This window comes from Oncorhynchus nerka, linkage group LG22 (genome assembly GCF_034236695.1).
Source record: "Oncorhynchus nerka isolate Pitt River linkage group LG22, Oner_Uvic_2.0, whole genome shotgun sequence".
Classification (NCBI taxonomy): Eukaryota; Metazoa; Chordata; class Actinopteri; order Salmoniformes; family Salmonidae; genus Oncorhynchus; species Oncorhynchus nerka.
Genome location: NC_088417.1, coordinates 79,559,001 through 79,574,666, shown reverse-complemented (window position 1 = coordinate 79,574,666; position 15,666 = coordinate 79,559,001). Strand labels below are relative to the sequence as shown.

General features: G+C 41.0%; 1 protein-coding gene across 2 annotated transcripts; it reads right to left on the bottom strand.

Moving 5' to 3' along the window:
* Nucleotides 1-665: 665 nt before the first annotated feature.
* Nucleotides 666-8,336, bottom strand: LOC115105788 (eukaryotic peptide chain release factor subunit 1-like). Of its 2 annotated transcripts, none has more exons than XM_029628176.2 (11): nt 8,165-8,336; nt 7,724-7,832; nt 5,084-5,259; nt 4,734-4,873; nt 4,318-4,456; nt 4,041-4,231; nt 3,783-3,912; nt 3,503-3,685; nt 3,324-3,388; nt 2,944-3,091; nt 666-2,159 (listed from the first exon to the last, which is right to left on the bottom strand). In XM_029628176.2, the coding sequence occupies exons 2-11, from the start codon at nt 7,807-7,809 to the stop codon at nt 2,077-2,079; spliced, it is 1,341 nt and encodes a 446-aa protein (XP_029484036.1). In that variant the 5' UTR covers nt 7,810-7,832; nt 8,165-8,336; the 3' UTR covers nt 666-2,076. The 2 variants fall into 2 exon arrangements, with proteins under 2 accessions (XP_029484036.1, XP_029484035.1); XM_029628175.1 differs by having other exon boundaries at nt 8,174-8,335.
* Nucleotides 8,337-15,666: the final 7,330 nt, after the last annotated feature.

The following is a 15,666-nucleotide window of genomic DNA, read 5'->3' as shown; positions in this document are numbered from 1 at the left end:
CTCCGTCACTAACTTTTAGCACCAGCTGTCAGAGCAGCTCACAGATCACTGCACCTGTACATAACCCATCTGTAAATAGCCCATCCAACTACCTCATCCCCATACTGTTATTTTTTTTGCTCCTTTGCACCCCATTATCTCTACTTGCACATTCATCTTCTGCACATCTATCACGCCAGTGTTTAATTGCTAAATTGTAATTATTTCTCCACTATGGCCTATTTATTGCCGTACCTTATTTGCACACACAGTATATAGATGTTCTATTGTGTTATGTACTGTATGTTTGTTTATTCCATGTGTAACTGTGTTGTGTCGCACTGCTTTGCTTTATCTTGGCCAAGTCACAGTTGAAAACAATTCTCATTTACAACTGGCCGACCTGGTTAAATAAAGGTGAAAAAAGACCCTGGTTCGATTCCAGGTTGTATCACAACTGGCCATGATTTGCAGTCGCATAAGGCGGTGGACAATTGGCCCAGCGTCATCTGGGTTAGGGTTTGGCCAGGGTAAGCAGTCATTGTAAATAAGAATTTGTTCTTAACCGACTTGTCTAAAATAAAGGTTAAAAAAAAGAAGGTAATATGCAGAAATAGCTCCCATAATCTTAATTTTCTGTAAATATAGGACATCCACCGGGACAACCAAAAGTCATGACACCAGACTTGCAAACAATCAGGACATTTAATACGTCTCATACAAAATGGTGACAGATGAATAGATGAAATCTAGAAAATGTCATATGGGCTTGATGTTGCAAAGTAGACTCATCACATTCATAACTAGATAAAACTGCTCACTGTGCCCCAAAATGAACTATGGAGAACCATCACAACACCATTTTTACGTGCCAGATTCAGACAATAGTCAAGGCCCTTAAAGCTTCTTTTTATATATATCTCACATTCAGGCTGACAATTTCTTTTTTTAGACCATGCAAGCCACAATTACCCCCAAATAAACATCCAGTGCCTCTGACCAAAATGATCTGTGACTTGTTGGTAGGGAGAAACAGAGCTTGGCAGGAGTCTTTCAATCCAACAGTATGTAACAGTAGGGGAGGGGGGGGAGAGGGGCTGCACTCAACTTTTGTATTGGCAGTATCCACATTCAAGTTTCAATTGATGTCGATAGAACTAGAGGATTACTCATACCAGTAATATGCCTGGAAGTCAAGCCACACACAACTGCCTAACAACCACCACACTAGCTCTCAGATTGGTCAGTTTCCTGTCACTGTGCAATTCAGACAATCAATCACAGTTAACTTTGGACACAGATGCCTCTGGGGAACATGAAAGTATGCATGGTGCACAGCACTGAGGGCATGGTTCATTATACTGAATGAGACAGATTGGTGAGGGTGTGTAGTGTACAAGGCAATATAAAAACAGACAATGTAGCTGTACAATTCTAAATCTCAGCTCTGGGAAGTCTGTATGAGTAATAAAGGACACAGGTCCTCGAAATGAAAACAGGTACAAGAGAACAGTATAGGCTCAGAGTACAGCATCTGCAACAGTGGATAAATTACCAGAGGGGAAAATGGGACAAAAAGCTGTACTGGATTAAAGATAGGAGGCAGGATATGGAAGTCAAGCAGTTCCAATTGAATTATTTTTTCCCTGCCCACTACATTTTATTTAAAAAAGGAAAACAAAATAATCAGAATCTCATAAAACACAACAGCAGCAAGTACCAGTAAAAAAAGACAAAAAGATAGAGGAAAATTGCATTGATAAGAAGAAAGTAGGGAGTGATGAGAAAAACACGTTTCTATCACTGTGGCCTAGAGCAGGCCAAGCAGGCAGGAGGAGCATGGCCTTGCTGTCAGTCACTTTGAATCCGTCATTAAGTGGAGAGAAACAAACCAAGACAAGCTCCCTCCAAACAGGAGATGGAGTCACTGCTTCAAGTCAGGGATCCATTGATATACAGTATCACGTCTATCTCTTTTGTTTGAAGGTCTAGGTCTCTCTCCTGACGACTTGCTTTCCCTCCACCAGTCTTGGTCAAATCAGGGAAAGCCTTCCAATTGATGAATATTTTTTTTTTCCTCACGTCAGTCTCAACTACCTAGTAGTCATCCAAATCAAATAACTCATCGTCTTCTCCTTGGTACTCTATGGCCTGGAAATCCACCCTGTACCGCAAGATCCCTGTAAAAAAATAAAAAATAGTCTTACAATAAAAAAAAATAACATTACATGTAAAGTGTTGGTCCCTTGTTTATGGAGCTAAAATAAGAGATCCCAGAAATCCACACACACAAAAAGCTAATTTCTCTCCAATGTTGCACAAATTTGTTTACATCCCTGTTAGTGATCATTTATTCTTTGCCAAGATAATCCAGCCACCTGACAGGTGTGGCATATCAAGAAGCTGATTAAACAGCATGGCCATTACACATGTGCACCTTGTGCTAGGGACAATAAAAAGCCACTAAAATGTGCAGTTTTGTTCCACAACACAATGCCAGATGCCTCAAGTTGAGGGAGAGTACAATTGGCATGCGGAAAGCAGGAATGTCCACCGGAACGGTTGCCAGAGAATTTAATGTTAATTTCTTTACTATAAGCCACCTCCGTAGTTTTAGAGAATTTGGCAGTACGTCCAACCGGCCTCACAACCGCAGTCCACATGTATGGTATCATGTGGGCGAGTGATTTGCTGATGTCAACATTGTAAACAGAGTGCCCCATGTGAAATCCATGATTAGGGCCTAATGTATTCATTTAAATTGACTGATTTCCTTATATGAACTGTAACTCAGTAAAATCTTTGAAATTGTTGCATTTATATTTTTGTTCAGTATAATTACTCTGCAGAGGTGCATTACACTGCCAATCTACACTGACATTTTTATTCATTTGCATGAACCCAGAATAAACCCACCCAAAATAGTAAAAGCATTTAGTTATGAATGTATACTTAAACCCTTACCCCCAATTCCACCAAAGCCTTTTACAAACTGGGATCCTTCTTGGCTCTTGTCAGTGACAATCTCCAGACAGGCTCCAAACTTCTTATAGCTATTGGCGAACCATTCAAGTAATGGCAAGCTCTCGATCAGCTCATGGTCCTGACCAGTCTGTAGAAATAAACCCACAACCAAAAAGTTGAACAGGAAAAATTGGAGGAGATCCTTTTGTGATGAGAATTCTCCATGTAAAGGTAGTGGATGCGAACACAGGAAGTAGATTAAATTTCTCTTCAATTTTGCTTACATCACATTTTAAGGTCCTCTAGAAAATCTGGGACCACAACAGAAATTCCTTCATACACTTGTGTTGGTTATGGAAAGATAATGACTCCTCACTGACCTCTTTGTCTGTGAAGTGAGACTTGTCTTTCTCTTGCTCTGGTGTCAAATACAACGTCTTCTCATCTGAATCAGTAGAAGATGTTGAACAGAACAGAGGGGCAAGAAATAAAAACATGTTAAGACAAGAATCCCTCAACTGGATGCACTTTGTAGTGTGTGTCGAGCACATTTACATACCGGTACCCTTCTCCGCCATAGCAAGTCCCTCTGCTCCATGGCAACGTAGGATGTATCTCATGGTATCCAGGTTCTCATAAACAATCAGGATCTCAACAGCACCCATTTCCATGGCTTTCAGTGTGTCTTCCACCCCAAAGCAGTACTTCCCCGTATCCTGGCTGATCTCATCAAAGTATCGTCCTGGGAGAAAAGGTCCTCTATATTATCAATATGACAACAGGATGGAGTAGACATTCATGCAAATTAACAACAGATCAGATGTACTGAATACAAGTACCTATTAGTTTCTTCTCCTGGATGAATTTGACATTGGTAAGCACTTCTGCGGACAGTTCAATGGCCTGGTTGAAGCCATTCTCCCCACCATATGATATGTCAACCAGCTTCAGGATCTTAGCTTGAAGCCTCTGAATGGACACGAGTCAAACAGTCATCAGTGAAAAAACAGATCACATAGCAGCCATATAAATGCTACAATGGCAATGTTGACAATGGCACCAGAAAGACCTGGAATGGTGGGTCTGGAGTTACTGACCGGGTCAAACATGTCTGACTGGCTGAGTTCCGTCTTGAAGTCAGCTGAACCAGCTAAGACCATGCCTGCTACGTTGACCTTGTCGTTGCACAAAAAAAGCGTGGCTGCCGTCTCTGCCACCTTCCGCACGTAGTTATGTCTCTTCTCCATCCTCAAACGAGCAAAACGCAAGGCAGACTGTCCTCCTCTGCCTGAAAGAGAGCTGTTTGTTATACATGGTTGTGTGGGGACAGGCTGTAATTGTGTTCATGAGTGCATGTGAATGTAGGGCTTTTACCGTGCTTCTTGGGTAGGTCCACTGTGAACTTATGCAGCACCTCTCTGGTGTTGCCCTGTAGGGTTCCGAAGAGGGCGCCACTTCCATCAATCACAATGAAACCAAACTTGCTGTCATCTGAGAGCAATGCTGTAAGAGCCTGGGAGAGAGACAGAAAATGCATGCAATATAATTTTTTTAATCTAATTAGAAAGGTGGTCAATATTTTGACTGTTTTGGCTATACCTAACGTCACGCTACACACACAAAGCCAAGTTTCTTCACCAAAACAAGCAACACAATCGTGATACCGTTAGGAGTGTTGTTTCAATAGTGCAATGCAATCCAAAACTCCATATTTCCCAGTCAAATAGCCCAATGGGAAATATATAGTGAAGTGAGAAAATAATGGACAGAGGGGTGTTGAACAACCTTACCTCTGTGTGGAACTTGTTGTCACAGAGATACAGAGAAGTGTTGATGGGTTTAAAAGGCTCAAAGTCGATATTGACTTTTTTCTCTTTGCCCTCATCAGTCACAATGGTGCCACAGTACACAACCAAACCGTTGGGAGGCACTGCGGGTAAAAAAAAATAAGTTGGAGCTCAGAGATCAAATCAAAATGTATTGGTCACATACATGTGTTGAGCAGATGTTATTGCGGGTGTAGCGAAATTCTTGTATTCTAGACCACTAGAATGAATGGAGAAATGGCCATAACCCAGCCAGGACCACCCCAAATTACTTCATACAGGAGAGATAGTAGTTACAACCTGACTTCACACACCTTTATGGTAGAGTTTGAGTCTCTGCTGTACAGAGGTGATGGCTCCAAGCACAGAGAGCCTGTTGACTCTGCTTTTAATGTTGGATGCAGTGCCAAACTCATCAGCCAACATCTTGGCCACTCTGGAGATCTGGTCCTTAGGTGGGATGATCAGGGATATCATACTCGTGCCATTCCTGAGAGGAGATCAATTGCATTAAACCCACTTTTAAAAACAAGGCATATTCTAACACTTCCTTTGAGTTGTAAAATAAGCTGCAAAGTAACTCAGGCAAAATGATGTCTGCAAGCTATTTATTTAAACTTTTACAACAAAAAAAGGGAACATGGGTCTCCCGAGTAGCGCAGCGGTCTAACGCACTGGTTCGCAGTGCTCGAGGCGTCACTACAGATTCGAGTTCGATCCCGAGCTAGGTCACAGCCAGCCGCGACCAGTAGACCCATGAGGCGGCGCACAATTGGCCCAGCGCTGTCCGGGTTAGGGGAGGGTTTGGCTGGCCGGGATGTCCTTATCCCATCGAGCTCTAGCATGCACGCTGACACGGTCGCCTGTTGTACTGTGTTTCCTTGGACACATTGGTGTGGCTGGCTTCTGGGTTAAGTGAGCACTGTGTCAAGAATCAGTGCGGCTTGGCAGAGTCGTGTTTCGGGGGACGCATGGCTCTCTACCGTCGCCTCTCGAGTCAGTACGGGAGCTGCAGCGATGGGAAAAGACTAACTAGCAATTGGAATTCACGAAAAAGTACACACAAAAATGCATAAATATATTTTCAAAAAGGAACAACAGGTTGTCTTGCTTAACCTGCCTTTCATGTAAAGGAGTCCTATTTAGCAAAGCATGTCCTTTTCATACAAGCATAGCATCAAACCAGACTGCTCTAAAGCAAGTTCTTACGACCGGTTTTCAGATGAGGAAATTACTAAAGTAGGTGAAGGTCACGCCATGGCTAACATCTACATAAAAAATAAAAACATTTTTACAGGCTTACAAATGTAACAGAGTTGGTAACAGCGTTACTTATGTGAGCAGTTTTAATATTTTAGGTTTCTGCAAATGCTTTTAAATCAGGAAGTTCTACACAAGGTGAACTCAACACACGATAATTAACAATCAATCAGATCAAGTTTGCAGGGAACATAACTAAGCCCAGCAGCAATTTTCCTCCTCGTCATATCTCCCACGAGTATGTACAGACATGCCCGCATCCAGACATGCACGCGTGTGGGGCATCCAGACATGCACGCGTGTGGGGCATCCAGACATGCACGCGTGTGGGGCATCCAGACTGACTTAATTACCAACCAGAGTTTTTTGCATGAACAATATTTTAACATTTACTTGTTAGTACTGTATTAAAGCACTAACACATACCTACAAAAACATACATAGCATTAAGACTTGGCCCTGATTGTAAAAAGATAAACGGTTTTATAGTGAGAGTGTGACCTTGCCCAAGTAGTATTTCCACATTTTTTTTGGTTTTGACCACCATGTTGACATTACAAACTTGTTGCTGTACCTAGTCAAGAGGGTGAAGGTCACAGTAGTTTGTGCACTAGGTCAACTCATTATTAAACTTCTTGACCCACTGACCTACACAGAAACCACAGGTCACGACTTGCTTAACCTGCCCTAGATGTATCCTGTTTTCCCAAGCAAGCCAGGCATGTCCTTTTTATTCAACTATAGCATCAAACCCGACCGCTCTAAGGTGAGCTCTTATGGCAGGTTCAGATGAGGACATTACTACAGGCCTAATGGGAGCGTGACCTTCCCAGTCTCCATATTTCCACATTTTTGTTTTGGCCACAATGTTGACAATACAAACTTGTTGCTGTTCCTAGTCAAGGGGGTGAAGGTCACAGTATTCTGTACACTGACTGAATTCATTAAACAATTTGACCCACTGGACTATATAGATAACCACCCAGGGCAAAAGAGTGCTCATGCACAAGTCAGATGTGGAATTTAGCTAAGCAAAGTTCCAAAGTTGGATCCAGGTCAAAAGTAATGCTTAGGAATTGCTTGACCCTTTGCTCTAAATTAAACTCCATTGTCAGCTACTCTGGCTGAGTGACAGGTCTATTGCCAGCTATTAAAGGCCTATTTATGTGACACTGACCGGTAAAGACTTGGTCAGCAAAAACCTGCCTGAAATTACATCACATTTGACTTTAAAGCAGCAAAATTGCCCACTGTCACTCTTTTTTTTAATGTAGACTAGATAGCGTTGGGCATCAGCTATGAGATTGTTAAAACCAAAACAAAGTGTAGATTCAGATTGTATTATCAGCTAGCTAACTGTGAATGTCAGACACCACTAGTACACGCATTGCCAGCTTGGTAGCTGAAGGTAAAGAAGTCATTCTAGTTACACAACTAATAGCAAGCTAGCTAACGTTAGGTAGATCAATGCCAAGTAATCTAGCTGGTTAGCTAACTAGCTAGTTACGCGTTGAAATAAATACTAAAACTATTAACGTCATTTGCTAGCTAGATAATGTTAATTTGTATGGGCCTTGTACTAGCTTCCACATAGGTAGTAGCTAGTTAGCTACTAAGTTAGCCCCTTGTTTACTGGTTCAATGAGAAGAAGAAAGTCACTGACAACCCCATGCACTTGTCATGTCCACACGTACCCCCGAGCAGCTTCCAGACTTTTGATCAACTTCTTTATCTTCCATATCTCCACGTTCCTATCCGCTGCGTTGGGGTCGTCCGCCATTTCTTCCGTTGTCTATTCAGGACCTGGAAGGGTAGTAGTGGCAGCATTAAAAGACGGACTGCGATAACTAGTTAACACGGGCGACTTGTGTTAAGGCTCATGACAAATATAGCAACATTAATTTTTTAAAACTATTTCCACAACAGCAAGGACGATAATATTGGTCCAATTGATCTAGTCAGCAACCGGGTGATGTGTCTGTCTCGGTTGGAAAATCTCCTGGCTTTTAAATCCTACTCAGGCCCTAGAGTCCACCTGCTCAAGTATTGCAGAATAATGTCAAAGTTATTAGAACGATAATATGCATATGAACCAAACACCAAATCCCCAAAATGACCACTCAAAAACACGCAACTGTACTTGCCCCAAAGCGCCGTTCTGTCTGCACTTTATCTCTCAAATGACAGCTATTTAGTAGTTGTCGTCAGCCCTGACGTTGTCGAGTAGTAGCTCCACTCAAGCCGGTTTGTTCTTGCTAGTACGCATGGTGCGATGGGCCCTCATGTCATGTTGGGGAGGCGGCTGGAATAATTCCGGTTGGGGATCACTTCCTGGAAACGCCATAGTTACGGTTGATTTAGAGATTTTTCATTGGGCTAAACAGTGGGTGGGTGGAGCAGAGAAAAAATAAGTACCAATACCAATGGTTTCCACTAGTTACCACAACCACAAAGTCAAATTGGCTAAATCTTAAAGATTTATGAAAACAACAATGTGCTTTTTGGTCTTCTTTTACGTTTAGGGTTAGGCATAAGGTTCGCAGTGTGGTTAAAGTTAGGGTTGAGGTAAGGTTTAGGTTTAAAACCCAATGTTAAGAAGAGTAACCAATGGGCTCGTTTGTGAGGTAAGGCTGAAGCAACCGACTCAGAGCTGGCACCACAGGTTCAAAAGTGATGTGGCAAAATTCATACGTCTTTTCAGGGGACTGGAGTTTTTCCTGTTCTCTTGACCTGGTCAGGTAACACTCTGGATTCTATTCATAGGCTATGACAGGGTCCAATGTTAACTGTTTCTCTTACTGTCCCAAACACAATTTCTACTGGACTTGACATGGTGCAGTGTTTAAATGCATTGGGATCATGAAGGGCCTATAGAGAGCAATAGTAATGGCGTTTTTTTGTAGACACGAAATCCACCAATGCTTGTTGGCCAAGGCCTATGTGGAAATTAATGGAGTTTTTGTATGGTTTTTGGATAATAGCTGAAAAATAAGGTCTGTGGTAAACACAACCTTATGAGGTCTGATACGTTTTGATCTATGAGATCATCTTCATCAGCTAATGTCACTTATGTGAATTTTGAAGCATTTATGTAATCAAATAAAACACTAAAGGCTTTACCACAGGAGGTTGGGGGCACCTTAATTGGGGAGGACAGGCTCGTGGTCATGGCTGGAAAGGGAGTTGAATTAGTGGAATGGGTATCAAACAAATGGTTTCTATTTGTTTGATGCCATTCGATTTGCGCCTTTCCAGCCATTATTATGAGCCATCCTCCTTTCAACAGCTACCACTGAGATTTGCAATTCTTAAAGGTAATATTTGCTGACTGATATTATCTCATAGAATAAAACGTATAAGATCTCCTAAGCTTGTCTTTCGGCGTTAATGCCAAAACCTATTATTTCCTCATACATTTTCCCTATAGGAATGGCTGAACGAACCAGAGGTAACTCATTTCCGTTTTTTAGGACTACAAGCTGTCAAGCTCTACTTTGGCATGCTTTCTCTCTATATGCAGTTATTAATAGGCTATATTTGGTTATTATGATATGTATTAGCTGTTTAATGTAATTTAGCCATTCATCTATGTTTTGAGAAATTATATTAGTTGCGTTCAGTTTTGTTTCCGAAGAATGTCATTTTGAGAATAATAGGACGCTTCCCCTTTAATAAGACAATTGCGATCCATCGCCGAGAAGACGATCAAACGTGACTATCTAGAGGAAGTACAGGTTTCCATTAGATACTTACGACCTTACAGTAGACTGGCTAGTCAAGGTTAATGTGTATTTCATATTAGCTTTTTTTTCCCAGACTGTCGTCAGTGGCGACCAGTCATTCAGGGCAGGTGCGGCAGAGCCCCACCTGTTTTGAGCCCCACCTATTCAGCAAAACATTTAATAAAACAATTTATATATACAGCACCAGTCAAAAGTTTTGGCACACCTAATCATTCAAGGGTTTTTCTTTATTTGTACTATTTTCTACATTCTAGAATAATAGTGAAGACATCAAAACTATGAAATAACACATGGAATCATGTAATACCAAAAAAGTATTAAACAAATCTAAATATATTTTATATTTTAGATTATTCCAAGTAGCCACCCTTTGCCGTGATGACAGCTTTGCACACTCTTGGTATTCTCTCAACCAGCTTCACCTGGAATGCTTTTCCAACAGTCATGAAGGAGTTCCCATATATGCTGAGCACTTGTTGGCTGCTTTTCCTTCACTCTGCGGTCCAACTCATCCCAAACCATCTCAATTGGATTGAGGTCAGGGGATTGTTGTCATGAATATCACCGAAGGTGGCTCCCCTTTCCGTTCGGGTGGCGGTCGCCTTTGCCGGTCTACTAACTGCTACAGATCCCTTTTTCCCCTTTTCGTTTTGTTTAGTCTAATTGGTTTCACCTGTTCCTTGTTGGGGTTTTTTGGGTTGGGATTATTTAAGTTCAATTAGCCTGCCTGTGTTTGTGTAGGCTTATTTGCAGTTTTGTCAAGGAGTGTTCCTGTTTTTTGTTGGGATTGCCGCTGTACAGTGTATGTACCAGTTAGTACATTGTTGGAGTGTTTTACGCCTGTGTTTCGGGCGTCACCTGTTTGTGCGCTGTTACTGTACGGAGAATAAAGCGTTTTCCCGAATCCTCTGCTTTCTGCGCCTGACTCCACACCCATCTCTCTTCGAGCGTTACAATTGTGGAGGCCAGGTCATCTGATGCAGCACTCCATCACTCTCCTTCTTGGTCAAATAGCCCTTACACAGCCTGGAGGTGTGTTGGGTCATTGTCCTGTTGAAAAACAAATGTTAGTCCCACTAAGCGCAAACCAGATGGGATGGCGTATTGCTGCAGAATGCTGTGGTTGCCATGCTGGTTAAGTGTGCCTTGAATTCTAAATAAATCACTGACAGTGTCACCAGAAAAGCACCATCACACCTCCTCCTCTATGCTTCACGGTGGGAACCACACATTTGAACTCATCAGACCAAAGGACAGATTTCCACCGGTCTAATGTCCATTGCTCGTGTTTCTTGGCCCAAACAAGTATCTTCTTCTTATTGGTGTCCTTTAATAGTTGTTTCTTTGCAGCAATTTGACCATGAAGGGCTGATTTAAACAGCCTCCTCTGAACAGTTGATGTTGAGATGTGTCTGTTACTAACTCTGTGAAGCATTTATTTGGCCTGCAATTTCTGAGTCTGGTAACTCTAATGAACTTATCCTCTGCAGCAGAGGTAACTCTGGGTCTTCCTTTCCTGTGGCAGTCCTCATGACAGCCAGTTTCATCATAGCGCTTGATGGTTTTTGGGACTGCACTTGAAGAAACTGTCAAATAAATTTTCCGCATTGACTGACCTTCTTGTCTTAAAGTAATGACTGCTATTTCTCTTTGCTAATTTGAGCTGTTCTTGCCATAATATGAACTTGGTATTTTACCAAATAGCGCTATCGTCTGTATGCCAGCCCTACCTTGTCACAACAAAACTGATTGGCTCAAACACATAAAGATGGAAAGAAATTCCACAAATGAACTTTGAACAAGGCACGCCTGTTATTTGAAATGCATTCCAGGTGACTACCTCATGAAGCTGGTTGAGAGAATGCTAAGAGTGTGCAAAGCTGTCATCAAGGCAACGGGTGGCTACTTTGAAGAATATAAAATATATTTTGACTTGTTTAACACTTTTTTGGTTACTACTTGATTCCATGTATGTTATTTGACAGTTTTGATGTCTTCACTATTATTCTAAAATGTAGAAAATAGTACAAATTAAGAAAAACCCAGGCATGGGTAGGTGTGTCCAAACTTTTGACTCATACTGTATGTTATTATATTTTTTTGTTGTTGCCTGTTTTGCGTGTTATTTCTGCACTAATACAGTCACATGCAGTAGGGCAAAAAATTATTTAGTCAGCCACCAATTGTGCAAGTTATCCCACTTAAAAAGATGTGAGGCCTGTAATTTTCATCATAGGTACACTTCAACTATGACAGACAAAATGAGAAGAAAAAATCCAGAAAATCACATTGTAGGATTTTTAATGAAATTATTTGCAAATTATGGTGGAAAATAAGTATTTGGTCACCTACAAACAAGCAAGATTTCTGGCTCTCACAGACCTGTAACTTCTTCTTTAAGAGGCTCCTCTGTCCTCCACTCGTTACCTGTATTAATGGCACCTGTTTGAACTTGTTATCAGTATAAAAGACACCTGTCCACAACCTCAAACAGTCACACTCCAAACTCCACTATGGCCAATACCAAAGAGCTGTCAAAGGACACCAGAAACCAAATTGTTGACCTGCACCAGGCTGGGAAGACTGAATCTGCAATAGGTAAGCAGCTTGGTTTGAAGAAATCAAATGTGGGAGCAATTATTAGGAAATGGAAGACATACAAGACCACTGATAATCTCCCTCGATCTGGGGCTCCACGCAAGAACTCACACCGTGGGGTCAAAATTATCACAAGAACGGTGAGCAAAAATCTCAGAACCACACAGGGGGACCTAGTGAACGACCTGCAGAGAGCTGGGACCAAAGTAACAAAGCCTACCATCAGCAAGGGCATTGAAGATGAAACGTGGCTGGGTCTTTCAGCATGACAATGATCCCAAACACACCGCCCGGGCAACGAAGGAGTGGCTTCGTAAGAAGCATTTCAAGGTCCTGGAGTAGCCTAGCCAGTCTCCAGATCTCAACCCCATAGAATATCTTTGGAGGGAGTTGAAAGTCTGTGTTGCCCAGCAACAGCCCCAAAACATCACTGCTCTTGAGATCTGCATGGAGGAATGGGCCAAAATACCAGCAACAGTGTGTGAAAACCTTGTGAAGACTTACAGAAAACGTTTGACCTCGGTCATTGCCAACAAAGGGTATATAACAAAGTATTGAGATAAACTTTTGTTATTGACCAAATATTTATTTTCCACCATAATCTGCAAATAAATTCATAAAAAATCCTAGAATGTGATTTTCTGGATTTTTTTTCTCATTTTGGCTGTCATAGTTGAAGTATACCTATGATAAATTACAGGGCTCTCATCTTTAAGTGGGAGAACTTGCACAATTGGTGGCTGACTAAATACTTTTTTTGCCCCACTGTATCAGTTTTCATACAAATAAAATCACTGACTTAATAAAGCTGCATACAAACATGGTCTCTATTTTGCTTTCTTGAGTAAGGCAGCTGCAAAATACAGGTGTTTCAGCCTATCTCAGTTCTTTCTGTGGTGGTGGGGCAGCCAGTGGAAAATACAGAGCGTAGGGGTTGGTAATGTTCTCTAGTTGCGCCGTGATTGGCTCAGTGTTCTGTCACTCATGGGGACACTATGTCAACGCAAAACCTACGGGCAGTGCTTGAAAATTCAAGCCCCTTGGGTGCTGCCATAGTGTTACATTAGAAGTGCCCATCCAAGAAGGCTCAAGGTCATTGGCCACAGATAAAATTGTTGAATCACGTTATATCTACTGTAGCTTTGATTGGACTGATCATGTCAACATAATCATACTTTCAAAACTTAGCTAGTCAAGCAGTCATCATGAATCAAGTCGACAATCTACTGGCAAATCCTTTTCAACCCTTGTCATATGAAGAGAAATTATAGATAAAACCAAACGGTGCTCATCGGCCATTGGAAATAAACATTACACAACAAGTTGGAAATCAAATTCAACAATGAGTGGTTTGTAAGGAATCAGTGGCTAACTGTAAGCATTCATTGCAAATCAATCACTAGCCTGCTATTCAGTGGAGTAGGTGTGTGATTTAAATCTGCGTTTAACGCTCTCTTTTCCAAGCTGAAAAGGATAAACATTCAACATTGGCCATGCTGTCAATCCAGCATGACTTCTGCCACGTTCAAATATCTGGAAACTCGGAACTGTGAAAGCTCAAAACTTCAGTGAGTTCAAGACAACTGGGAACTCTGAAAAAAACAAGCTTATTTATTTTTCAACTCGAATCAATGAGCTCAATCAGTCCTCCATGACAACAAACTCATAAACAACAGAGTAGGGCTGGTTAATAAGTCCTTAGTTTTTGGGTTATGCTCAGGTAAAACAATTAGGCTAATCTATACTTCCATATTTATACTTCCAAGTTCAATTCTTGAAAATCAAAGGGTATAACATTTGTTGGAATGACTGGAATTCTGAATTTAATGTACAGATATAATTTAATCATATGATATGTTGTAGAAAGCGATGGGTTAGAAGAAGCCTACATAACCAACCCATAAAGTAAAATGTAACATCCATATATGGCCCGCTATGTAAACTTTAACATTGATTTATCCTGCAATAGATGTCGTTCAATTGGTAACATACATGTTTGTCTTCTTCTAATGTCTCTTAAGGGGAAAGTAATCTAAAAGTAATGGAATGTAATTAGATTACGTTACTGAGTTTGGGTAATCCAAAAATGTTGTTACTGATTTCAATTTTGGACAGGTAACTAGTAACGGATTACATTTTTAAAGTAACCTACCCAACCTTGCTTATTTTATTTATTTATTTTTTCAATTTTTACCCCTTTTTCTCCCCAATTTCATGGTATCCAATTGTTAGTAGCTACTATCTTGTCTCATCGCTACAACTCCCGTACGGGCTCGGGAGAGACGAAGGCTGAAAGTCATGCGTCCTCCAATACACAACCCAACCAAGCTGCCCTGCTCTGTCCCAGATGCTAATATATGCATACTAATAGTAGTATTGGATAGAAAACACTCTGAAGTTTCTAAAACTGTTTGAATGGTGTCTGTGAGTATAACAGAACTCATTTGGCAGGCAAAAACCTGAGACAAATCTAACCAGGAAGTGGGAAATCTGAGGTTTGTAGTTTAATTTAAGTGATTGCCTATCCAATATGCTGTGTCTATGGGGCCAGATTGCACTTCCCAAGGCTTCCAGTAGATGTCAACAGTCTTTAGAAAGTTGTTTGAGTCTTCTATTATGGAAGGGTGTCGAATAAGAGCTGTTTCAACAAGTGGACTAGGCTGAGGCCAATCAGTTGTTTACTGCGCTGTCACGCGCTAACAGAACGGAGGTATTTGGACATAAATATGGACGTAATTGAACAAAACAAAAATGTATTGTGGGAGTCCTGGGAGTGCATTCCGATGAACATCAGCAAAGGTAAGTGAAGATTTATAATGCTATTTATGACTTTTGTTGACTCCACAATTTGGCGGGTAACTGTATGGCTTGCTTTTGTGGCTGAACGCTGTTCTCAGATTATTGAATATTGTGTTTTTGCCGTAAAGCTTTTTCAAAATCTGACACAGCGGTTGCATTAAGAACAAGTTTATCTTTAATTCTATGTAAAACATGTATCTTTCATCAAAGTTTATGATGAGTATTTATGTTATTTGATGTGGCTCTCTGCAATTTCTCCGGATGTTTTGGAGGCATTTCTGAACATGGCGCCAATGTAAAGGTTTTTGTATATAAATATGAACTTGATCGAACAAAACATACATGTATTGTGTAACATTGAGTCCTGGGAGTGTCATCTGATGAAGATAGTCAAAGGTTAGTGAATTATTTGATCTATATTTTTGCTTTGAGTGACACCTCTCTTTGGTTGGAAAATCAAATCAAATCAAATTTATTTATATAGCCCTTCGTACATC